This window comes from Anopheles coluzzii, chromosome 2 (assembly GCF_943734685.1).
Source record: "Anopheles coluzzii chromosome 2, AcolN3, whole genome shotgun sequence".
In the NCBI taxonomy this organism is placed as follows: Eukaryota; Metazoa; Arthropoda; class Insecta; order Diptera; family Culicidae; genus Anopheles; species Anopheles coluzzii.
The window spans coordinates 80,867,049-80,892,999 of record NC_064670.1 but is presented as its reverse complement, the minus strand read 5'-3'; the positions used below and the strand labels follow the sequence as shown (position 1 = coordinate 80,892,999).

The 25,951-nt window shown below is 42.0% G+C and overlaps 1 protein-coding gene and 1 long non-coding RNA gene across 3 annotated transcripts; one reads left to right on the top strand and one right to left on the bottom strand.

The window, feature by feature from the left end:
* Positions 1-591: 591 nt before the first annotated feature.
* On the bottom strand, positions 592-1,504 carry LOC120950395 (uncharacterized). Its single transcript, XR_005751126.2, has 2 exons — positions 943-1,504; positions 592-865 (listed from the first exon to the last, which is right to left on the bottom strand). It is a non-coding gene; the product is annotated as an uncharacterized LOC120950395 (long non-coding RNA).
* Positions 1,505-15,148: 13,644 nt separating this feature from the next.
* On the top strand, positions 15,149-22,928 carry LOC120961277 (uncharacterized). Of its 2 annotated transcripts, XR_007451957.1 has the most exons (5): positions 15,149-18,367; positions 19,911-20,337; positions 20,405-20,712; positions 20,777-22,105; positions 22,167-22,928. XR_007451957.1 is itself a non-coding variant. In XM_049606190.1 (3 exons), exons 1-3 carry the CDS (start codon positions 18,238-18,240, stop codon positions 20,838-20,840), a joined length of 993 nt encoding a protein of 330 aa, XP_049462147.1. In that variant the 5' UTR covers positions 15,149-18,237; the 3' UTR covers position 20,841. The 2 variants fall into 2 exon arrangements, 1 of the variants encoding a protein (XP_049462147.1); XM_049606190.1 differs by lacking the exon at positions 22,167-22,928 and having other exon boundaries at positions 20,405-20,841.
* Positions 22,929-25,951: the final 3,023 nt, after the last annotated feature.

Sequence of the window (25,951 nt, the reverse complement as noted above, 5' to 3'; positions counted from 1 at the left end):
GTCGGAATTGTCCGGAGCCGTCGGAGCCGTCGGAAGCGATGGATTTATGCATATGATTATCCTCGATGGAAAGAAGCGACGCAATTTCTTTTGCGCTAACAAATCAAAGGTGGTTCTAAAGAACATACGTATGTGTAACTAACACCTTTTAGAAAACACAATGGATCACTTTTTGACCCCAATTTGAAAACAGCATCAAGCAGTCTTCTGAGTTGCACTCCTTAAACAAGAAAGGATTACGTTATGTGGAGAAAACATTCGTTTCAATTAGGTCTAACGCCGTTCAACGCTGGGTGATGTGATCTATGTGATATGATTTGGATAACGTATGAGTTGGAGTGATGAGTTCTTTCTTTCTGAGTGATGAGGCAATTTCTTTGACCTGTACATAAATGCTCGCCTCACGAGTTAACGAGCAGTACGAGATTTTACAAGCCGTAGGTTATCCAGCCTCAGCTACAGCTGTATTACCTATTTTATATCGGTTATGCGGATTAAGTGATCGAACGCTACGTATTCGGCGTTTGCAAAAGCTGCTTTGAGACCAAACGCTCCATTGGATCACCATCTTAATCTACCGGGCAGTTAAAATAAGGATGACGAATCTTTATAATCAGCTGCTGTGAGCCAAGATAAGAAAAACTGTGACATATTCATATAGCGCTATTTGTTATATATAGCCTTTATGACTAATTTGATTCGTAAGTATCCACCCATCCAGTTTGCATTATGGACCATGTATAAATATTTTCGTGTTCGGCCTGTTTCCATGTTTTTTTGAAAAGAGTTTTGCTATACCAATACAATCGTCCAAGTTAAAAGAAAAACCACTTGTCACACAGCAATGTATATTCACACCTACATCCTAAAAAGAACAAAGGTAAATTATTGCTTGATAGCGAAAAATTAACGACGGTACTTATCGTCACTCAAGTGTCTCACTTTGTGTGGCGTGTAAGGTTTGTTGTAGAAAATGTTGTAGCCGCAAGCGTTTTTATGCGATTATTAAGAGGAATGACTATTTGTCACCATAAAGTTGAATGAAGGTATCACGAATTGTGATTACATTGATACATTGATACAGTCATTTTCGGGATTGGTTCAACCGCTTCAGTTCTGAACAAACTTGATTTAGATGATCAACCTCAACTTTTATAATAAATTGACGATCGGATGTTTAATTTGGGAGTACGTAATTATCTGCAAGTAAACGAGGAATATTTTACCAGATGCAATCAAATAGGGCATTATATAACTTAGTTTATAACGTATAAAGCGCTTCTGAATTTGATAATTTGCAATGTTTACACAGCAAACGATTTTATAAACAACAATGGTGCTATGCTGTCAATTTGCACAGTGGTATCACAGATCAACCAAATCAGTTGGCGCGATTATCCGGGCCCGTACCCGAACGTTCGTTTTTAAACATAATAAATAAATACCGCTTAAGCGAAGAAAAAGATATTCCTATCTATTTTCAGTTATTTTCTCTAATATCTAACTTTCAGTAGGAAAGACAAAAGCATCAACACATTGGGAAAGTCTGCAACCGAATACGATTTAAACGCCATAACGATGATTTTTTTTTCAAATGTGAAAAATTTCATGAAAATTTATGCGAAATATTTCAACCGCTTCAAACCCTTAGGCGCCGATGGCTATGCTAGCACCTAAATTTAGCACACAATCATGCCCGAACAAAAAAAAAGATGGCCGACACCTGCCGTACTTTTTGCTCACTTGCATCCAAGTTGTGTGCAAGCAAAACTTGTAGGGCCTTCTCTACTCTTTAGCCGCAGTTATAATTATAGCACCCCACAATTATAGAGAGCAGGTATAACATTGCAAATTATAGCTTACTAAACACCTAAATTTTGAGATTTTATTTAGAAAAAATCCACAAAAATTTAAAATCTACTCTACTTGAAAGCGAGCATCAATGGATTAATGGCAGCTACTGAAGAATTGCACAAGGTTTGTGGTTGTTGATATGTTGCGGACAAATCCGTGCTGATTCGGACTGAAGTAATTGCGGGCAGAAGCCAGTAACGGTTCATATACAAGCAGCTCAAGCACTTTCGCAGCGTCACACGCTTTATGTAATGCCGGGATGGTTAGAAGCCTCATTCTTGCAGCCTTTCTTATGGATTGTTGTTAACCATGAGACCTTTCAAGAGACAGAGAAGGCGATCTATGGCGCGGGTGACAGACGAGATATAAATGATCGGTAGCATGGGTTGAAGTGCATCAGCAAATGTGTTAGTAACTGCAGCATGAAGGGCCTCGGGGTGCATGTTGTCAGGAACAAAAGTGTCCTCAAAACGTGTAGCAAACAATTCGCACATATCTGGCAAGCTCGGTTCCCATTGTAGCAGATCAAACCTGGGAAACCGGAAGATTTGCGCTTATTGTTTGCGTAGCTCCAGAAGCGTTGAGGATGCACGCGCAGCTTTTTTTATATATTACTTAGGTACAGTATCGGACATTAAGATAGGACCCTGGTTTTTTCAACGCACCGTGCACTTGTTTTACCACGTTACTTGTGTTTGTGTGTGTGTGTGTGTGTGTGTGTGTGTGTGTGTGTGTGTGTGTTTGTGTGTGTGCGCGGGTTTGTGTCTGAAAAACGTAGCTTGCCATTATGTCATATTGCGTTGAAAACATTCTGATGATGTGTGTTATCATGTGAAACAGCGTGCGTTCACACTTGGATAAAAGCTAAAGTTTGCATCGACAGCAGCGCTTGTTCCTCGGACGAAAACGCAGGTGTGCTGGTTGATTAATGTGCATGCGCAGCGATGCGAAATGGACACGCGCACAATAGCAATGAACTCGGCATTTCCTCACAGGTGTTTCTCCAGTGCACGCCACTTAAAGGCCTGCGTGCATCTCTGCGTTGAACGTTGTGTGCGCATGGGAAACTTTGTGCGTGCATTGAGCTGGCGCGCAGTTGTTCTTTTCAATGGGCGTTTTGTTTCATGAGCACGGCAGTATTCTGTTCTCGATTTAAATGGGTAGACACTCACTCGCTTACCCATTGATAGTTTTTATCCATACGCTTTTTTCCAGGCAGAGCTCGGGATCAGTCGTGTCAAAGTTTTTAACCAATGCGTTCTTAACGGTCCAAGCTAGCAATGTTAGTAACAATGGGTCGAGGTAAACGTTGTACCGATTATCAGCGCCATATCATTAAGCGAATGGCGGCTGCTGGCATTAAGCGCAGAACGATCGAGTTCGTGATGGAACGATCGCGCACTTTTGTGGCAAACGCGCTTCAGACTACCAAAACGAGCTTGGACAACCGAAACGCGCTTGGACAACCGAAACGCGTAAGTCAACCGGACGTCCTCAGAATACCACGGCGAAAGAAGACCGTAAAATTGTTAATATATCGAAAAAACACTGATCGCGAGGGCAGTGGTCCTGCTTATTACATCAAAAACCTAACCCAAAACACAAAAAAACTACTAACAAAACTATCTGAAACGACCTACTTGTGAAACAAACACACACATCAATACACATTCAAACATACATACACACACACATGCACACACACACACATGCACACACACACATACACACACATGCACACACACACACAAACACAAACACACAAACCACACATAAACCTGTCCCAACGGGTGCATGCTGCGTTGAAAACACTAGGGTCCTATCATTCTGTCCGATACTGTACTCACCACAATTTCGTCTCTCAGTGCAAAGGAAGCTCGAAACACTCAAGTGAGTGCCGTAATATTCTCGCATTAGTACATTAGCGCACATGTTACTTAAAGACAGTGCAACTTGCCGTTAAGCGCTCCTAATATAAAAAATGTGTACGCATTAGTTCACTAATTTAAGTTAAGTTATCCGATAACTTAAAAACATAACATACTGATATTTAATAATGATAAATTTTTTTTTATTCAGGAGTAACGGTCCAAAAAGGCCATATTGCTAATAATAAATGATTATAATATTAAAATTTCCTGAACTGTTCCTATTATTTTGGCGTATGACTTTTTGGTTTTTTACATTTCTTATCATTACTTTTTTGTTTGTTAACTTACCAACAAACTTTGAAAACACCCTTAAAGCAAACAGTCTAATAGTGCTATTATGAAAGTTTGGTAAAGATTGATTCACCTTGGGTAATGAAATATGATAAGTGAATAATAAATAAATCAGTGGTTCTACACTGGTTTATCCTACACTGTGTAACTTCAGTGGGAGTATTTTTTTTTACATTAAGTTCGAACTTTAAAGGTTATGTTATTCGTGTTCACAAAATGCTCTGTTGCGCGGTCCACTTCGGCGCAAGCCTTCCTGATTGAGACGACTCTGGACAAATCGAAGTTTATCTTTAAAAAAATTAGCCACCAATTCATCGTTCGCGGACACATACCGATTGTTACACAATGATTGGAAACATTTCACCACCTTTCTTCACTTACGTAGTGGATGCTTCTGCTTCTTGCCCGTGCCAGTCCAGGAACACTGTGCTTGGAGCTGTCTGCGGAAGATCAAATCCTTTACTTCAAAGAGTCTGGCGTTAGATTCCTCCATGGTAATGCGATTGTTCTCCCATCTCAACACACTTTCAACATATGCTCGCTCTGCCAGCTTATCTTCAAATTCCACCTACTCTTCTACGCTGTCTAACATGTTGAATTGGAAATTCTCGTCATCTGTTGTCCTCTGGCGTCCGCACACGTTGTTTTCAACGTCATCCCAAGTCACCTGGAGCAGTGCGATATCTTTGTCTCGCCGAGTAAACCGCTTTTCCAGTTTGTCCACGGATGACTGTAGCTAATCTACCTTCTGGGACAGCAATGTGACGAGGTTGGGTGTCCAAATCATTGTGTAGCATATCTGCTATAAAGAACATATTATAATACACACTATCAGCTATAGACACATAGTAACACAATCTTAGGAAGCCTAACCACACTATTGTAACACATTCATTACACATTCAGTAAAGCAGATTATACAATATCAACGCAACCAAAAAAATTCAGGCCACACCGGTCATAAAAAAATCAATTGTGACACACTTAACACAACTAACCGAAACGTACAACATAAGCAGGAACAGTTTATGCATTTTAACCCAAAGCAGGAACAGTATAAGCATTAAACCCAAAACAGGAACTTAGTGACAAACACCATTGGTTTTATCAACAAAAGACAAACGAAACCAGCTTAATGAAAACAATAACTTTCCAACATACAACCCTGAACCATAGGTGCGAAACCTTTAACTTTATTTGAGTATAAATAAAACCAACTCCGATCATGGCAGGGCAGATTCGTTCGGACTGTCAGGATAGGATTATGCCCATCCAACATCTATCGACTTCTCATTTGAAGAGTTTAGGTATGTCCCCCTGCCCAAGGTAAAGCCTCTAAACTCCAACGTTTCCAGTAAGGGAAATCTCCTAAAGGCCGGGCTACATTGATCGTACTCCGTGGTGTAATTTTGATATTCACTAGCGCATCTGGCGGCGGCTGGTGGAAGCTTTTTTTGGTCGTCGGGGGAATGGTCGTGTTGGATCTCAAAATTTATTAGTTTTTACACCGTTTTTGATGCGAAAACGGCTGAAATACTTGCACAATATGTTTGTCTATCATTTAGAAAGCTTTTTCAGTCCAGTTAAAGTAAAAATATAGAAAAATAACATATTTTCTGGAGCGGCTCCACATTGTTTAGCAAAATGCTTCGGTCAGCCGCCGCCAGATGCGCTAGTGAAAATCGAAATTACACTTGCGAGTACGATCAATGTAGCCCGGCCTTAAGGGTTTCTGTGATCGCCTGGACGATCAAATGTCGAAAATCCGCATCGAAACCGTATCCACCACAGTTCTGCTTATTTCGGCAAACGATGACCTTCCTCAAACGATGTTTGAAGGCCACCCTGGCCAACGCGAGTTCAAAGTTAATACATGGCAACCGTCCCAAAATCGAACAAACCGTGACTACCTCAAAGCATATCATAATTGGTTCCGTTTTGGAAAATTTGGCCAGAACACGATTCGATAGTGACTCTGGTAATAACGCTGGCTCCAAAGTCGGTGCTGCTTCTAGGTCAACCACGGTAAACCTCGAAACATTAGAAGGTGCAGCTCGACACGTGGCTGAAGCTGATGACGACGGTGATTTTGACGGTCCAGCTGAAGATGATCATGGTTGGGGCGGTGCAGTTGATGATGATGGAGGTTTTGATGGTCTAGTTGATAGCTTTAGGGGCCCTGTTGATGATGATGGTGGTTTTGGCGGTGCAACTGATGATGATGATAGCTTTAACGGCCTAGGTGCTAGCTTTAGCGACCTAGCTGATAGCTTTAGCGGCCCAGCTGATGATGATGGTGGTTTTGGCGGCCTTGTTGATGATGATGGCGGTTTTGGCAGTGCATTTGATAAAGATAAGTTTAGCGGTCTATCTGATGATGATGGTTTTCCGCGCATTGCCTCATTCATCGTCGACATCATTCCAGCTGATAGTGTTGCATGCTGTTGTGCCCATAATGGTTTTAAGCAACGGGTTAGACAGGCAAATGCCATGGAGATTTGCCCCCGTTCCGCGCAACGGTACGGAATGCGTATTTAAGCACGGGTTTATTTTGCGAATTCTCCCTCTTCGTATTCTTCCGTTTTAACAACGAAAATTTGCTTTACCCCATTCTGTATGTATCTTTTTTGTATTGAACTCAATGCTGTAGGTACTAAATGTTACCCCTCACTACAGTGTCGATAACCCTGAACTGATCTGAAATCAACCTTTTCCATGGTTGCCCGGCGTCTTCTATCCATTGTTTTACAGGTGCACAATTTTACCTGGTTTTTAAATCAGGTGAGCTTGAACACTCTCACATTTTATTACCTTTTCCGGTAGGGAATAAAACACAACGACATGTTTAAAAAAAGAGCAAGGAAATACGCATTTCAGGATTTTCCACATGTACTGTTCACATTATTTTCTGTTGAAATTCTAATCATGTTTGCAAGAGTATCCTTCTTTTACAAAAGTAAACCGTTCTATTTTGAACCATACCCTAAACGACACTTATAATGTTAATGCTCTTATTCGATTTTGTACTTCACAATCACACCGCTATGTAACGGTTATTTAAAAGACATTGTAAGCGAGCTCTATAAAATAATCGCCTTCAACTTGGTGTTCAAGTAGTCTGATTAAATGATTCGTAACGTGGTTGGCACACAACACCCGATTGGTCGAGCCAGAATCGTGAGGGGATAGATATCACTAGCATGTACCCGTAAGTACGTTTTTTCCTTAATATCTGTACTAATATAAAAATCTGTTACCAGCTGATCTTCCTTCAATACCAGGGTAGCATGCATGCAAGAAGGATACGCTTCAACGGGAAAGATAGAGATGAGTACTGCAATGGGCGGTAATAAGACAGATAGATAAAGATATACCTTTTTTCCTTTTTTTCAATCACATGGCACGATCAAATGGTGCCGCCATTTTATGCGCGCACCGGAACAGCACACCAATTACGAGAGTAGCTCACTCCGCGAGAGAGAGTAACTCATTATCAATACAACCATTGAAACGCGCCGCCATAAAATCAAAACAAAGCGCTCAAAAAAGTCGCACAGGCCTTCCATCATGACTACTTTTATGACAGATTGCGTCGCAAAATGTAAACATTGCTCGTGTGGCGGGTTTTGTAGTGGTGTCATTTATTTTGTTTACACCCTGTACCGCATCGTTTAGTTTTTCATTCTTAGGCCGACATGCGGCCGCGGACTTCCGCTTGCTGAAAAATGTATGGATATGATAGTTCGGGAATGTTGCCGTTGACACTTTGTATATGGGTTTGACAGCAGGTGGAATTCCGGTCCGTGTATTTTTGGCCTTAAATGTCCTAAAAGTAACTAATAATCATTTCCCGAGCTGTTTAGTACATAATTTAAATGAAACTAACATGTTTAACAACTAACAAGCTGCAGTCCAAGAAGTGCGAAAGTGACAGCTCTACAGTAAAACTACTTACAACTCGCTGAACATGTCTATGTAATCCTCGACAACCCTGTATCACGCACACAGCAAATACCTTCTCACATTATTTTGCCAGTTTTTCTAACAACAAATTATGTATTCAAGTTCAAAAGGCTGGTAAGTGTTTTTACACATTCTATTAATATGTTATGTGAGTTTTTGTGGGCTGCGAAGGGTCCAAATAATTGTCTGTTCTGTGTAGGTGTAGCTCTTCCCGAATCGTGTCCAATGTCGCCGATTGTTCAGCACAAAAATTGCAGGTTATGTGTAAAGGTATAGATTACGCTTGTATGCAAATCACCAAAATATGTTATGCTTTGTAGACTATGGATCATTTCAATGAAAAACGACGGCTGTCGCCAAGCAGAACTGCAGATTGCTCCTGAGGCGAAGGTAGCGTCGACGCCTCGCTTAACGTTGGTTAACACTTTCACCGCCAGCCTGACTGTCACAGTTTTTGAGTGAGCACGTAGCGCATGGCAAGAGAGCGATGAGAGCGACAGTTTCTCGTGCGATTGTTATCACTCTTTTGTTTCATTGCGATAAGTGGCGTAGCACATGTCGTTCTCGTTCTCTCTTTCCTACCTCATTCGTTCTCAAGAGAATCACTGAGCGTCAGATGCAAAGCTTGAACGGTGAGCAAAAGCGTCATGCGAATTTATATGACACGGCGCTTAAAGTGTTAAGCAAAACCTTGCCCGCCAGGGCCATACGCCGGTAGCGAGCCAAGCGCAGCCAGAACCTTCTGGGATGGGCTCAGCGATCGCACGGCTTCCTAGCTCGTTCCGAATAGTTCGAAAGCCAGCACCAGCAACGGAAACGGCAGCGGCAACGGTAACAATAACGGCCGAACCGGTTACAACAACCGCCCGGAATAGCACGCATACTTTTGTATGCGCACCAGGGCCAGCGCACCACCGTGGATCAGCTCGATGGGCACAGTGCCCAAGAAAGTGCACCCGATAGCTTCTATTGCATGCAAAATAACCTCTCACACTCCTGCTTCTAATCCAAGGCCGTATGCCTAACCCCATCCATCCAGCAAAGAAGCAATGCTTCCACAAAGCATGTCCAATTTCATGGACACTGTTTTAAAGAAGCTGGATGGTATAGAATTAACAATTCAGGAGGAGCGCCAGGAGCAGAAAGCGCAACGAGTAAAGCTTGAGATCTTGGAAGCTGCCGTGCAGCTGATGCAGCCTAGCCTGAAAAAGCACGGGGGCATGCTACAGATACTCAAGAACTCGACTACCACGGCGGAAGGATTTCTCAACCAGATCAGAGCCACCATTTTTGCCGAGCCGCTTACTTCCACCGGAACAGTGCCAGAAGGCTTCTGTGTGGAAGCAATGAGTACCGGAGAGCATGTCGTCGAATTTGAACAAAAATTAGCTGACAATGAATATTTTAAACATGTGGTAGATTGGTTGCGCTATCACATAACTTCAGGTAATTCGACCACAAGAATGACGCAGGCGCTGAAAGCTATATTCAAGCCGGAAGCTATCGCGGCGTGCGGATGGAAAGGCGCGAAGGGGAAAGATGCGCTAAAAGATTGTAATACAATTTGCCTACTGTTTGAAACAGTAGGCAGTACAACAAAATTTACAGTAACACACCTAGGTGTGAAAAACTTTCTTGTAACGAAGTTTAGGTATGGGGAGTATAATATAAAAAAGAAGCTTTAAATATTGCTGAAGCAAACAATGATACGGAGCAACAGCAGGAGGAACAATATTTAAAATTTAGGTTTATTTTTTTCCATTATCTAGAACTAGTGTATTGTATTTATATGTAGTGCTGTATTTTCCATTGTGGATAGGATCAGCTAGGATACGCTTTTTTAAAACGAATTTCATAACTAAAGGAGGATATGATTGTATTAGTGTTCTACCTACAGATGGACACCTTCTATTTGCTGACGACTTGAAGATATTTCTTCCTGTGTCCTCTATTGTTGATTGACAATCGCTTCAGAGCTTTTTACATAAATTTTCATCTTGGTGCTCGTCTAATGAGTTAGTGCTTTGTCCCCCTAAATGCTGTGTTGTCTCTTTTGGTCGTCCTAACAGAAAAATTTCATAGAACTACTTTTTTGGTCAAACTCAGATAATAAGAGAGTCTTCAATTAAGGACCTTGATGTTTGACTCGATGACATCCTCACATGCAACTACCAGATCAACCATGCTGTTGCTAAAGCGAACAAAGCTCTGGGACTCATAATTCGTCTTGCCTCTGAGCTGGGTTCGATCTATATTGGATTACGCTAGTCTTGTGTGGACCCCGGCTGGAGGTGCCGCTATGCAGAGACTAGAGAGAGGGCAGAGTCCGCCTGTGCCCTCTTATTGTCTCCGCTGTCGGATGTTGGGCTTGTTGGAAATAAAATCCCGACATTTACACGCGCAGTCTTCCTTCATTGCAAGCCTCCTGACCTCCAATATCGATGCTCCTTCGCTCCTCAGTTCTATTCCTATTCACGTTCCTTCTCGTCGTCTCCGCGACAGACCTCCCATTTGTATCCCCTCCCACCGTTCTGTTTTGGTCATAAAGAACCATTTTGGAGAGCTAGCGCTTTTGCGAATGGTAATTATAATATCTTTCTTTCGCGAGGTAATTATAATTACAATTACATTATAAGTGTAATAAGCATCTACTTCGTGTTTTAATGTTTATTACTTACAGGTAGATGGAAGCTGATAGATGGAAGCTGGTAGCCCTTCAGCAGCGGGAACGGGCTGTGTTTCGGCATAACTCCGGAACACCACAAAGGATCGACAGCACGGTTCGTGTAAGTGTTCGGATTGATGGAAGGTTTCTGTTAGCTGGTAGGCTTTCTATCACGTATAAGTATTATTATCTCCTTCATGTTTTAAAGTATTTTATTTTTCTTCAGGTTGCTGGTAGCTGGTAATCCTTCAGCAGTGGGAACGGGCTGTGTTTCCGCATCCTTCCGGAACGCCACAAAGGATCGACAGCACGGTTTGTGTAAGTGTTCGGATTGATGGAAGGTTGCTGGCAGCTGTATATTTATATATTTATATATACAGAGAGGCATCGTAGCAGTGATACACCTATTCGAGTACTCTTTTTGTGTTTTCTGTCACTGTGTGTCAAACTCATGGGTATATTTTGACAACTTAATTAATGACATGGATTAAGCAGAAACTGTCCCATCTCAATTTAAGTCGATTATTCGTCTACCGGGCAGCAATCAATACGAGGAGACAGGCACGATTGTTCCAAAAACAGAAACCGGGCAAAAAACGGAGTGTCCGGACTCCAGCGGTGATCCAAACGATTTATATTAATATATATCCGTGCAAATCGATTAATCGGCAACCGTCCGGTCCCGAGCTCCCTGGATAATCGACGTTCTATAAAGGTATATACGGGTACCCATGTACATATTGCCCGTAAAAATATTTATCCATTTACAGTTATGTTATATACAGGGTGTGTGGGCTAAATTTGACACCTGGCATTTGGGTTTATATCTCAGGGTTGAGTTAACGTATCGAAATGATTGATATGTCATTCGATTGCTAAAAGTTGTGCGAACAAGTATAAAAAATGTCCAGCTCCGTAAATATGTGGAACCCGTCCGAATTGTACAAGCGCGTAACGTGTGTTATGATGGTTCGTGCCGGCCATAAGAATGCCGAAATTCGGAAAAAAACAATACGGTGGCCAATGGGCGGCCGTACGTTTGGCAGCAGGATTCTGCACCATGCCATACGGCCGTAAACACGCCAATGGCTCACTGCCAATTTCGACCGATACACCAGCACTGACGTTTGGCTCCCAAACCCAGCTTCCCTGACCTTAATCCTATGGATTACTTTGTGTGGGGCACAGTTGAGCGGGACACCAACAGGTCCTGCAATACCAAAGCGGAGCTGATGGCCAGAATAAAGGCCGTGTTTGCAGCCATCCCCAGAGACATGGTTGTCCGGGCTTGCGCGCGGTTCCGGAAGCGGGTGCAGGCGGCCATCAACGCGGAGGGGGGATACATCGAATAAAAAATGCGGCAAACATGGTAAGCTAAACTTTGTAGAACATTTTTTTGAATATTAACATAAATTTTATAAAAATTCCTTTCCTATTCCCTAAGAAACTGTCAAATTTATCTCGAACACCCTGTATGTATATATAACGACGATTGCGTATACACTTTTTGCCGCTTTTTACGTTTTACATACCGTATATGTCGGTGCCGGTCTCGTAGTACAGTCGTCAACTCGTACGACTTAACAACATGCCCGTCATGGGTTCAATCCCCAAATAGACCGCGCCGCCATACGTAGGACTGACTATCCTGCTATGGGGGGGAATCAATTAGTCACTGAAAGCCAAGCCCACAAGTGGGTACAGGCTGGCCTTGACCGACATCGGTTGTTGAGCCAAAGAAGAAGAAGAAGAAGATATGTCCCAGAATTAAAAAAATAAAATTGGTTAGCCGGATACAACATGAGCTTTCGACCCCTGGTCCTGTTAAAATGAATTCTATCGCCAAAGAGCGGATGCGATACCAATTATCGTCAGAATTGTCAAATGCTCGATGTTTTACGTAGAATTTGTCTACTGGTCGAAACTGACTTTTTGATTTCGAGAACGATCGAATGAATAATCCGTATGCGATGCCAACGTTTGGTCTGTAGCGTTTTATTCTAGTTTTCAGTGGGTGGGGGGGGGGGGGGAATTAGTTAAAAACCTGGAATAAGAGGTCATTCTGTTTTACTCCTAACTATTTAACTTTGCAGTACTTACATCATAATTTGTACATGTATCCGACGCGGACCTTTACAGGGTTTCCCACGATTTATTGGTCAGTTCCCATGATTTTTTGGTGCGTTCCCACGATTTTTTGGTTGTATCCCATAGATTTTTGGTTCGATCCTATAATTTATTGGTATTTTCCGATTGGATATCAATACAATTAGACCAAAAAATTCTGGGAAACGACCAAAAAATCGTGGGAACGCACCAAAAAAATATGGGAATCCACCAAAAATTGATGGGAACCAACCAATATATCGTGGGAAACCCTGTATTTACTATCAAATCAAATAATTTATTTAGTGACTATAACTTTTCATTAAATGCTACATTACACGAACATTTGCTATATTTTGATTGAAAACTGCGTGATTCGACGTCCGAAATTAGACCCTCATTAATAGCGCATTTCGGGGACAGCCTCTAAATTCCATCGCAATCCCAATCCCAATAGCTATCGCAATCAGAATCCCAGTAGAATCGCAATCCCAAACGAATCGCAAGCTCAATCCCAATCGCAATCCCAATCGACTCGCAATCCCAATCACAATCCCAATCCCAATCCCAATCCCAAACGAATCCCGATCCCAATCGAATCGCAATCCCAATCCCAATCAGAATCCCAATCGAATCCCAATCGAATCGCAATCCGAATCCCAATCGAATCGCAATTCCATTCCCAATCAGGATCCCAATCCCAGTCCCAATCAAATTCCCTATCAGAATCGCAATCCCAATCCCAATCAGAATCCCAATCGAATCTCAAACGAATCGCAAACGAATCCCAATCGAATCACAATCAAATCCCAAACGCAAAGGAATCTTTTAGAAATTCAAATCCTACAAACGGGATCCGATCCGATCGAAATAAAAATAAAAATAAACGTTTCGAATATTGTTGATGGAACGAAAATTTTCCGTTAGACTTCCTAACTCCGGATCACTTTGGTGAGGCTGGCGCAAGTGGCAGAACAAGGCAACCACCACAGCAGCAGCACAGCAGTAACAACAGAGACGACGAGGTGCCTCCGCTATCTCCAGATGAGATTGCCAGCGGCATCAAGCAGCTTAAAAGCATTAAGTCTGCTAGCGGTGATGGACTGGCGGCCGAGCTATTCAAGATGTGACCGGAGAGGCTTACCGTCGAAATGCATCAGCTGATCGTGAAAGTCTGGGAGCAGGAGGAACTACCGGAGGAGTGGAAGCTGGGTATTATTCACCCAGTCTATGAAAAGGGCGACATGCTGGATTGCTCGAATTTGCGAGCCATCACAGTCCTGAATGCCGCCTACAAGATCCTGTCCCAGATCCTGTTCTGCAGACTTGCACCCCTTGCTACAAATAATGTCGGCAGCTATCAAGCTGGGTTTATTGGAGGCAAATCCACCACAGACCAAATTTTCACTCTACAGCACATCCTCCAGAAGTGCCGAGAGCGCCAAATCCCTACGCAACACCTGTTCATCGACTTCAAGGCGGCCTAAGACACCATAGACCGGAAGGAGCTATGGAGCATCATGCAGCGGTACCACTTCCCTGGGAAGTTGATCCGACAGTTAGAAACATCCATGAACGGGGTGCAGTGCAAGGTGAGAGTGACGAACATGCTTTCAGAATCGTTCGAATCTCACCAAGTCTGAGGCAAGGGGACGGACTCTCCTCTTTGCTGTTCAACATCGCTCTAGAAGGTGTCATGCGAAGCGCGGGCTTCGACATCCGGGGCACAATTTTCACCAGATCTCTCCAATTCCTTGGCTTCGCGGATGACATCGACATCTTCGGACGTACAACTGCGGCGGTTTGCAAAGCGTACACCCGACTGAAACGCGAGGCCGAGAGGATTGGATTGAGGATCAATGCGACGAAGACAAAGTTTCTGCATGCCGGAGGCTTTGTACTAGTGTTGGGAGATTCGGGATTCGGAAGATACGAAGATTCAATCCCTAGAAAGATTCGATCGGATCCCGTTTGTAGTATTTGAATCCATAAAAGATTCCATTGCAATTGGATTTGGGTTGGGATTCGTTTGGGATTCGATTGGGATTCGATTTGGATTTTGATTGGGATTGGGATTGCGATTCGATTGGGATTGGGATTCGTTTGGGATTGGGATTGGGATTGTGATTGGGATTGCGATTCGATTGGGATTGCGATAGGGATTGGGCTAGCGATTCGATTGGGATTGCGATTCTACTGGGATTCTGATTGCGATAGCTATTGGGATTGGGATTGCGATGGAATTTAGAGGCTGTCCCCGAAATACGCTATTAATGAGGGTCTAATTTCGGACGTCGAATCACGCAGTTTTCAATCAAAATATAGCAAATGTTCGTGTAATGTAGCATTTAATGAAAAGTTATAGTCACTAAATAAATTATTTGATTTGATAGTAAATAAAGGTCCGCGTCGGATACATGTACAAATTATGATGTAAGTACTGCAAAGTTAAATAGTTAGGAGTAAAACAGAATGACCACTCATTCCAACTTTAACTAATTCACCCTCTACGGGTACGAGTCTTGGACTATGCTAACGGAGGACGCCAATGCACTCGCCATTTTCGAACGGCGTGTGCTAAGGACTATCTTTGGCGGTATGTGCGAGCAGGGCATATGGAGAAGGAGGATGAACCACGAGCTAACTGAGCTGTTTGGCGGTGCTGATATCCTGATGGTCCTCAAAGCCAGAAGGATACGATGTCTGAGGCACGTGATGAGGATGCCGGACTTATGCCCCACCAGGAAGGTGCTCGTCAGCAACACGTTCGGCACGAGGCGTAGAGGAACGAGCTCGTTGGCTGGATCAGGTGGAGTCGAACCTGTCAGAGATCGGATGCAACTGTGGTTGGAGGACTGCAGCCCAGAACCGAGATTCCTGGAAACGGATTGGCGACCTAGCCATGTCTTCTAGACGTGCTCGTACATGAGCAGGCCAAGACGAAGAAGAAGATTTAAACAATCCTATCGCCGTTCTAGTTCTAGGAATGCATAACTTCAATACGAAACCATACAACAGTGCAGGAGAAATGAGAAAGCTCTCCTCCAAGCGAGGAAGCTCCACTGGTTGGGTTTCCCACAAACAGATGGTGCCACCAGCTATTTGCTATTTTCAGAACGCATCAGTCGTTTGCCGTCTGCTAAACGAAGTCTATATTCAGTTTAGGTTGAGAGCTTGAGTCGTTTAGAACCCGTTTAGTGGTCGTTTAGTGGATTTGTGGCACTAGGGTAATCTTCGCAGAATAAATAAGCGACGCAGAAGACGAACGTAACATCACTTTACGGTAGAAGATCCGTAGAAATCGGTATAAGATTTGCCTGATCTCACAGCGCTTCGAGTGAGCACTTAATCATTCCAGTTGAATAAAAGTTCTTCAAAACAGTTATCGATTGATCGAAATCACATTAAGGAAAACATAGGTAAAACAAATCGAACAGTACAATAAACGACTGTTACTTTGTATCGCATTCGCTCAATGCGTTGGCGACATAAATTTCGTAATTTTTATTAACGATTATCGTTAATTTTTAACGACTGTTAATTTTTAACTGCCGCTCTGGTGGTACAGTCGTCAACTCATACGACTAAACATCATGCCCGTTATGAGTACATGCTCCGAATTGACCGTGCCCCCATACGCAGGACTGTTTATCCTGCTATGTGTCAATCAATAAATCACCTAAAGGCAAACCCACAAGTGATACGGGGAGGCCTTGACCGAACACAGTTCTTTTGCAAAAGAAGAATTAATTTACCTACAGTGGATCGCCGTTTATCCGGGCTCATTGGGTCTCGACCTCGCCCGGATATGCGAATAACACGAATAATGAATCAAACGATACATTTGATGTCAAATTCTTGTTTTTTTTTAAGTTTATTTCGTGTGTTTTTCCAATGAGAATACAGTGGAGCGCCGTTTACCCGGGCTTCTCAGGACTTGACTTCGCCCGGATAAGCGAATAACACGGGTAATGAGTCAAACTATATATTTTATCACCAATTCCTGGTTATGTTTTGGAAATTTTTCTTATTTTTTGATAAAAATAACCCAGTTTTTATTAACTTCATATTTTTCCAACGAGAATATTTGAAATTTGCCATGAATTATAGTGTTTTTTGTTATGACAATGTGCTCTTATAACCGCTTTTTCAAATATCCTCCTCATAACGCTATGTCACTTATATATTGAACTTCATTTCTCAACAGCACGGATAAACGGAAAGCCGGATAAAAGGTACCCGGATAAACGGCGCTCCACTGTATTTGAAATTTGTCATGTATTAAAGTGTTTTTTGTAATGTCAATCTGCTCAGATAGAATTTTTTTTCTAATATCCTCAGAACACAATGCCTTCTTTGTATTGAACTGTCATTTCTAAACAGCACGGATAAACAGACGACCGGATAAAAGTTACCTTAATGAACAGCGCTCCACTATATTTCTTTAAGCTCTTTCACACCGGACGAATGTGACAATTCGCACGTTCGACAAACTTAGCTCGTTGCAAAATTAGTTAATGAAAAACAGGCCTTTCGTGATGATCGCGCACCATGCAGGTATGCAGAAAACACGAACTTTGTCGATTACGCGTAAAAACCAAAACTGATTAACTTTATTTAAAAAAGGAATTTTAAAACTGTGTCGGTTAATGAAAATGTTTCAACACTAGTAAACAATGTTATTTAACATTTTTTAACGTTTTTTGTTAGACCACACGTCATTTTAACAGTCAAAATCGCGAGTGCGTCGAGAGTTCGTACCTATTTTGGAATATAGAGCCACAGCCGCATTGAGCTAAGTTCGTCGAACGTGCGAGTTGTTACATTCGTCCGATGTGAAAGAGCTCTTTTGCAATTCCGGCTAATATCAGTCACTGCCTTCAGGCGTTCAGAAGGTTTAGTGGCAGTGCACACATGCAATTTAACACAATATACCTAAACATTAACATAGGAAATATATTGTTTATGTAGGATGCCGATCAACACGTCGGATGAATCGCAACCCAACGGTCAAAAGCCGAAGATTTTATATTGACCTTTCACTTTTTCTATCTGTCTCTCGCTCTAATTTGAGCGATTTTCCCCTGATGAGTGTCCCCGAGCCTCCTCGTGTGGTTGTTGTTGTTGGAAGTTGAAACCGAACCCCCTTCGTGCGCTCTCCAAATCAGACGAGGAGCAAAATCGAGTTTTTTTTGCTTGGCCGAAGCGAACGAGAGAAACAGCGAAGATGAAAAAAGAGTGCTATGAAAAAAATCTCATCCAAACGAGCACGCGCCAACGTTTTAGCCATGAGAATGTATGTGTGAGGTAGGTATATTTTGGATTGTAGTGGTGCTACGTTTCTGCTGTAAAGTTTTTTGTCATTCTGTGTGGTGTACCAAGTGCCAAGTGCAAGTTTTTTCAAGTGTTTAAGACAAGTGTGTTAAAATGTCGCAAAATTGCAGCAAAAGTGGGCATTTTTATGCAAAGTGCCGTAAAATGATGGACGAGATTGAACTCTCGTACCAGGAAGCTCTCCAAGAGGCAAACGATGGGTTTGTCCCGCTGCCAAACATGGGTAAGTAAAAAAGCAAGTGAGTGGTTATTTGTCATAACATGATATGCTTATAATATTGAACATTATATAAAAAGTGCAGTATAATTCGGTGAAAAAAATTTCGATACAAAAGCGGTCGAGCCGGTCTGGTGGTACAGTCGTCAACTCATACAACTTAACAACATGCCCGTGATGGGTTCAAGCCCCGAATAGACCGTGTCCCCATACGTAGGACTGACTATCCTGCTATGGTAACAATAAGTCACTGAAAGCCAAGCTCACTTTACTAAGTGGGTACAGCTAGGCCTTGACCGGCAGCGGTTATTGTGTCAAAAGAAGAAGAAGAAGAATAATGTTCATCGATTTAAGGGCACTAAAATAAAAATATCTATGTGCGAAACGGTGCAAGAAAAAAAACGTATTATCATACTCGGGATCTATGTGCGTGTGTCAAAAAGCCGCGGTGTGAAAAACGGAATGAGAAAAAAGCGAATAAATTACAATATATTTTGTATTTATTATCGTCATACAATTGCCTTCAATGTCGGTGTTCAGTGTGGTAAATGTGTTAAGTGTTCAGTGAATGTGTAAAAATGTGTTTCAAAAGGGCGGTCCAGTGGTACAGTCGTCAATTCGCTCGACTTAACAACATGCCCCTCATGGGTTCAAGCCACGTATGGACCGTCCTTCCGTAGCCGGACTGACCATCCGGCTGCGTGGTACTAATTATGTATCAACAGCTTAAATAGTCCAGCATGACCGCGCAGGTCGCATGCGTCAAGTAAAATATGAAGAAGTGTTTCAAAACAAAAATTAGTTTTGAAAAAACATTATTCATTTAATGTTGCCGCTAGTCGTCAAGAGCACGACCTATGAACATGCCTGTCATGGGTTTAAGGACCATATGAGCCGAGCATCCTATAAGCAGGGCAGGGCTAATTGTGTTGCACAAAAAAAAAAAAGATAAAAAAAGGCTTAGATAAGTGGCTAAGAGCAGTAGCGCAGGGTAAGAAAAGTGGTTCAGACTGGCAAAACGGATAAGGTTTCCACAGGTTCACCATGGCAAATGCCACAAGACCGGACGTGAATCGATTCTTGACTATCCGTACGAAACCAGAACTGACTATCCTGCTTCTCATACCATAAATTCTAAAAAGCCTTTAACAAATCATTGCGGTTGACAACCATCCAAGTGTAAATTAAAAACCGTGCGATCATGATCAAATACATTATTTGTTGCACTGGTCAATCGGGCAAAAATTGGTCCGTTCCTATTATTGCAGGTAGCCATTGTAGTGTGGCGACGGGAAACACCTAATCAACAATTCAAATGTCGGATCGGAAAGCAGAAAACAAATATTCGATAATACAGCGTTCATCATATAAACTATATTCGTGCTATAATTCGAATAAATAAATTTTTAAAAAATATGTGCACACAGCAAGTGATTTGTTTCCTTATTAACAAAATCCGAATTTAACAAGTTCGAAAGAAACGTTGTAATTGTTTTACATGCCTTTTATTTAATTATACTGTTGATTATAAATTATCTTCCCAATAAAGACTTTTCGGATGACGAAACGGTCCCGGAAGTGCCGCAAGGCCAAGCTACGACATCAAGCACTGCCGGAACAAGTGCTGAAAACGTCGCGGATGATGCTGATGATTTCGACCACGGGGAACATTATCCGAACGGGGAGGACAGCGACGATTTTTATCACGGCGCTTCCGATGAGAATGACTCTTATGAGATCTTTGACCATCTAAGTTTGTTGGATTGTCTTAGATTCTTTGCAATTAAGAGTCAGCTCCCCCGTTCGGTGGTCAATATGCTACTGGCGATCCTACGGAAGAAGGTAGATGCCACTCTTCCAAAAGATAGCCGGACTTTGGTGCGAACACCTCCCCGTGCTGCTGGCAGCATTTATAAAATCGGGGGAGGTGACTTTTGGTACGGAGGATTATCGCCAGTCCTGACCAAGTATTTTCAGTAAGTATGTTATGTTTTTAGTTATGTTTCAATTGCTACAAAAAATCCTTTATATTATTATTTATAGAAACATCGAACCCCGAGACGATCCTTTCAAGTTAGACGTATCGGTCGACGGGCTACCGCTACATAAGGGTGGGCCGACCCAGGTTTGGCCTATTCTGGTGAAAGCGGTAGACTTGCCTAAGCTTCCACTCATGTTGGTGGCCGCATATAGTGGCCATACAAAGCCGGCAAGTGTGGAAGAATTTTTGCGGCCGCTAGTGAATGATTTTAATATCATTCAGCGAGGAGGCTTGACTATCGGCGATAAAACGTTGCAGTTTCGGGTACGCAATTTTATCGCTGATACACCGGCTCGAGCGTTCATATTAGGTAAGGAAGTAAATAACATTATCGTAAACAATTTAGCTAAATACAATATATATTTTATTTTTAGCAACGACGAACCACAACGGATACGACAGTTGTTTAAAGTGCACTTGCCATGGCGAGTGGTGTGAAGAGGGAAAAAAAATTATTTTTGATTCCGTCGATGCTCCCCTTCGTACGGACGAAGGGTTTCGTGGTAGAGTAATATTGAACCATCATCAGGAGTGGCGTACACCTTTGGAAGAATTAGATAATTTTGATTTAGTCGATAACGCTCCCACGTCGGAGCGTGAACACCTGTGTGACGAGGGGTGTACACGTTTTATGCAACGGGGATTTATGTTCGGTAAATTTCCCCGTAATAAAAAGTGGACACCTCTCCAAATGGAAGCTGCGTCTAAATTTTTAATGCAGACAAAGCTTCCTACTGAGATCCATCGATCATTTCGGCTTCTCAGATATCACGCCTTTTGGAAAGCTACCGAGTGGCGTAGCTATCTACATTATGCATCAGTTGTGGTTCTGAAGGACCTGGTTGATCCAATTGCCTATGGTCACTTCCTGCTCTACTTTAGTGCTGTGACAATTTTTTCGACCAAATTTCATCAGCACTTGTGGCTCCGTGCTCGAGACTATCTTCGCATATTTGTGAAGAATTTCGGCCAAGTCTACGGTCGAAAATATTTAACAAGCAACATCCACCTTCTCGCTCACATTTATAAAGATGTTGAAAAATTTGGAGCGCTCGACGATTTTTCGGCCTACGCAACAGAAAACTTTTTGCAAAATTTTCCACGCTGGGTCCGAGCGGGCACGAAATGTGTGGAGCAAATTGCAAACAGATCAAGCGATCTAATGAGCCTTGATCTGGTTGCTACCCCGCCAGCTCCACAGTATCCGATGTTGAAGGCAAATGGTGTCGGTCTACATGTGACCGCCGATTTTGTCTTGCTGCCAAAATTTCAAGACCAATGGTTTTTGACCAAGGACAATGGCATAGTTAAATTTTTGAGTGCGAAAACATCAAGCTCGCACGATATCACCGTAGTTGGGATCCGGTTTTTAACAATGGCCACGCTTTACGAGATCTCAGCAGAAGGCGGTGTTATTGCACCAATGTCTTCTGCTGAGATCCACGTTTACCAAACGATGGAAAACGCGCCGGCTGTGGTGGTGGAGGTTCCATGGACTGCAATCAGATGCAAAATGGTTGCAGTGAAGCAACCCACTCGTCCTCTTAATCTCCCTCCCATTGATCCTTCACCAAACTCAACAACTCCTTCCGCCATAGCCTTTTTTCGTCTTCTCCACACCTTTATTCCTGATTAATTTCCTCCCTTCAATAGAAAAAAATTGCCTCCACGACTCCCTCGAAGACGACGTGTGGTTGCACATGGTAAGTAAAAAATTAATGAAATTGCATAAAGTAGTTGGTCTAATTTTTCCTCTTGTTACAGGTAAACTTCCACCGAAACTCCGGATAATTCGTGCCCATCCATCTGTGACATGGACGAGAAGGTGGACAAAGCTAATATTAAGGGGGGGGACGACCTTTTTAACAGCACTACGGGCAATGTTAGGACATGTTTGCCGTGCTGGACACTGCGTATTCGTTTCAGGCCTCCTCCAGGCGAGCTGCCTTTTCCCCGTGGTTAATGGAACTAAGCGGGTTGGGGTTTTGTTTTGTGTGTTTTTGGTTTTTTTTGCACAATCAATTATAAATTGTGCTTTTTTCTGTTGGCCTGTTATATAAAAGGCAGGCAATGGTGCCTGGCTGACATGGCACCTAGTTTTTATTTTCCTTTTTTTAACTATATTGATTTTTTTTATAGGTTAGTTTAAGTTTAGGTTGAATTATCTTTTCTTTAGGTTGAGTAAGTAGGTTTAAGATGTATTTTTACGTTTACATTTAAGCTTACTTCGAACTTTTTAGTAGTAGTAGTAGTAGTAGTCTTAGCGATACTATTGTAGTGTGAATTTATATTAGTTTGATTGAACTATTTGTATACCTCTAGTACCATAGTTGGTTGCCAGTGAAAAGGATTTTTTTCTTCTATTTGGCGGAACGATCAGCACGTTCCTTTTATTGTATATGGCATAGCTACGGCTTACGAGGCTTATAAAGTACCACGCAGCATAATAGTCAGTCTTTGCTACGAGTAGGTCACTCCATACGGGGCTTGAACCATAGAATGATGTGTTGTAAAATATTACCAATGAATTCGTTTTGCTATTTACTTCAGCACCATGTTTTTTTGGTAAACATACCTTTCCAGGTCATCTAAATTCGTTCATTTTTACTTAGCCATGACAAAGAACCATAGTTTAGTCGAAGTAAGGTTTTAACCTTACTCCATTGGTATAATATATATAACATAAAATATAAAATAATACACACAAAACTTAGGAATTCTCTTGCGTAGATCACACTAGAGATCATTTAGTTATGTAAAGTTGATTACTACACACGGATGGCTGATGATAAAGCTTTTCATAGGAAGTATATGTTGTGCAATTTGAGCACAAAATATAACCAATTGCATTTTATATAATGTGCATATTACTTAAATGGCTAATTGCCCTGAGGCCAGGATATGTAACATGACAAAGCCTCAGTTATGTTACTATGTATCCAACATAAACTTTTTCATTAAACCGTGTCATCAACATAATAATAGTAAAAATAGCTACGTAGATTATAAAAAACTTTTTTGAGCATCACATCCGCAAACGACGTTAGCATACAGGCAAGGCAAACACTTCACAAAAAGGTAAGTTAATTGGAAAGATATTATTGTTACCATTTCTAACGTTATTATTTGAAATTTACAGAACACAAAATGCACAGGCACAATGCTACAGTATCGGACATTAAGATAGGACCCTTTTTTTTCAATGCACCGTGCACTTGTTTTGCCACGTTACTCGTGTTTGTGTGTGTGAATGTGTGTATGTGTGTGTGTATGTGTGTGAGTGTGTGTGTGTTTGTGTGTGTGTGTGTGTGTGTGTGTGTGTGTGTGTGTGTGTGTGTGTGTGTGCATGTGTGTGTGTGTGTAGTAGTAGAAAGTGAGTGTGCTTTTTAATGTGTATTTGCAAGTGCGCGGGTTTGTGTCTGAAAAACATAGCTTGCCATGATGTCATATTGCGTTGAAATTATTCTTATTATGTGTGTTATCATGTGAAACATTGTTCGTTTACACTTGGATAAAAACTAAAGTTTGCATCGACAGCAGCGCTTGTTCCTCGGACGAAAACGCAGGTGTGCTGTTTCATGAATGTGAATGCGACACCGGTGCGAAATGGACACGCGCACAATAGCAATGAACTCGGCATTCCGTCACAGGTGTTTCTCCAGTGCACGCCATTGAAAGGCCTTCGTGCATCTCTGCGTTGCACGTTGTGTGCGAATGGTAAACTTTGTGCGTGCATTGAGCTGGCGCGCAGTTATTCTTTTCAATGGGCGTTTTGTTTCATGAGCGCGGCAGTATTCTGTTCTCGATTTTGAAGGGAAGACGCTTACTCGCGTACTCGTTGATAGTTTTTATCCATGCGATGTTTTCGCTGCTCGACAACGATGTAATTCATCGCGTATAGAAGTAGAACGCAGGCAGAGCACGGGATCAGCCGTGTCCAAGTTTTTAACCAGCGCGTTCTTGACGGTCCAAGCAAGCAATGTTAGTAACAATGGGTCGAGGTAAACGTTGTACCGATCATCAGCGCCATATGTAAAAGCGAATGGCTGCTGCTGGCATTAAGCGCAAAAGGATCGAGTTCGTAATGGAACGATCGCGCACTTTTGTGGCAAACGCGCTTCGGACAACCGAAACGTGTATAGATAACTGAAACGCTCTTGGACAACCGAAACGCGCAAGTCAACCGGACGTCCTCAGAAGACCACGGCGAAAGAAGACCGTAACATTGTTAATATATCGAAAACACACTGATCGCGAGGGCGGTGGTCCTGCTTATCACACCAAAAACCTAACCCAAAACACAAAAAAGCTACTTACAAATCTATCCGAAAGGACCTACTTGTGAAACAAACACACACATCAATACACATTCAAACATACATCCACACACACACACACATGCACACACACATACACACACACACACATACACACACATACACACACACAAAAACACAAACACATACAAACCACACATAAACTTGGCCCAACGGGTGCACGGTGCGTTAAAAACCCAATGCCCTATCTTTCTGTCCGATACTGTACCGTCAGACACACTAAACGGTTTACATAAATTCAACAACAAGATGGCATACTATTTGGTGGAACCAAACAAGCAGGACTTCCGCCTCGTTAAAAATTTGTGTCACGCGAACTCATCAAGGTAAGAATACTTTATATAAATTGGATTAAGACACTGTATTAGTGTACCATTCTATGGTAATCGTTTTAGTACAGTGTTGCTATTGGGTATGAAGTAATATTACGTTAACATATTTTTACATTATTTTTTATTTGCATGTGTAAGCCAGAGCCGGACGAAAGCAATTATGTTGCTAAGACAAAAAGAGGAAGGCGAAGAAACACAACATTGAATAACGTACATCACACAGGTTGACGTAAGGAAAAAGAATGGTGGTATGTATTTATTTATTCTTTTTATATCGCTTACGAACAACGCTCTTTCGTATATTCTTGCATGCGAGACGGCTCTTTGCATTCCATACTTTTGATTTCAAAAACAGTTTTGCTTTTTCCAACGTTACAGTTACATCAGAAGTTCTACCAATGACCATTAGAAGGCGATGCACGTGTTTGTACTGGCCCATTGGGATCTTGGCACTACTTTTACCTCCGCCCAGCCAGCTGCACTTACATAAGAAAGTGGCACTAAATAGTTTGATTACTGCATCGTTCATTCGATTTTCTGGAGTAACAGAAGTAAGGGAATTAGATATTCTTTTAGCAGTAGCGATAAAATTACTTTTATCGCTCAACAATCGTTCAAAATTGTCTAACGCTTCTTTGTTTTCAATTTCAGCCGGTCTTGGCGATTCATCGACAGTCCCTTTCGAAGAACAACTAGCACTACTAGCAGAGCAATTTGGACAGGTAAAGGACTTATTTTTAACATTATTGTGGATAACAGCTTTCGTTAGCTTATACAAATGCATGTTATGTTCTTTTAACTGTTTCAACAATGTGTCCAGCTGTGCGCAGCATGTGATGCAAATTTCTCTCTCCACAGTATTGTTATTTTCGCTTGAAGC

Excerpts from the sequence above, each read along its gene's own strand:
- LOC120961277 (XM_049606190.1), top strand. The coding sequence starts at position 18,238 with ATGTCGCAAAATTGCAGCAAAAGTGGGCATTTTTATGCAAAGTGCCGT. Across the intron at positions 18,368-19,910 it reads TGTCCCGCTGCCAAACATGG|ACTTTTCGGATGACGAAACG; the intron begins GTAAGTAAAAAA and ends TTCCCAATAAAG. Across the intron at positions 20,338-20,404 it reads GTCCTGACCAAGTATTTTCA|AAACATCGAACCCCGAGACG; the intron begins GTAAGTATGTTA and ends TATTATTTATAG.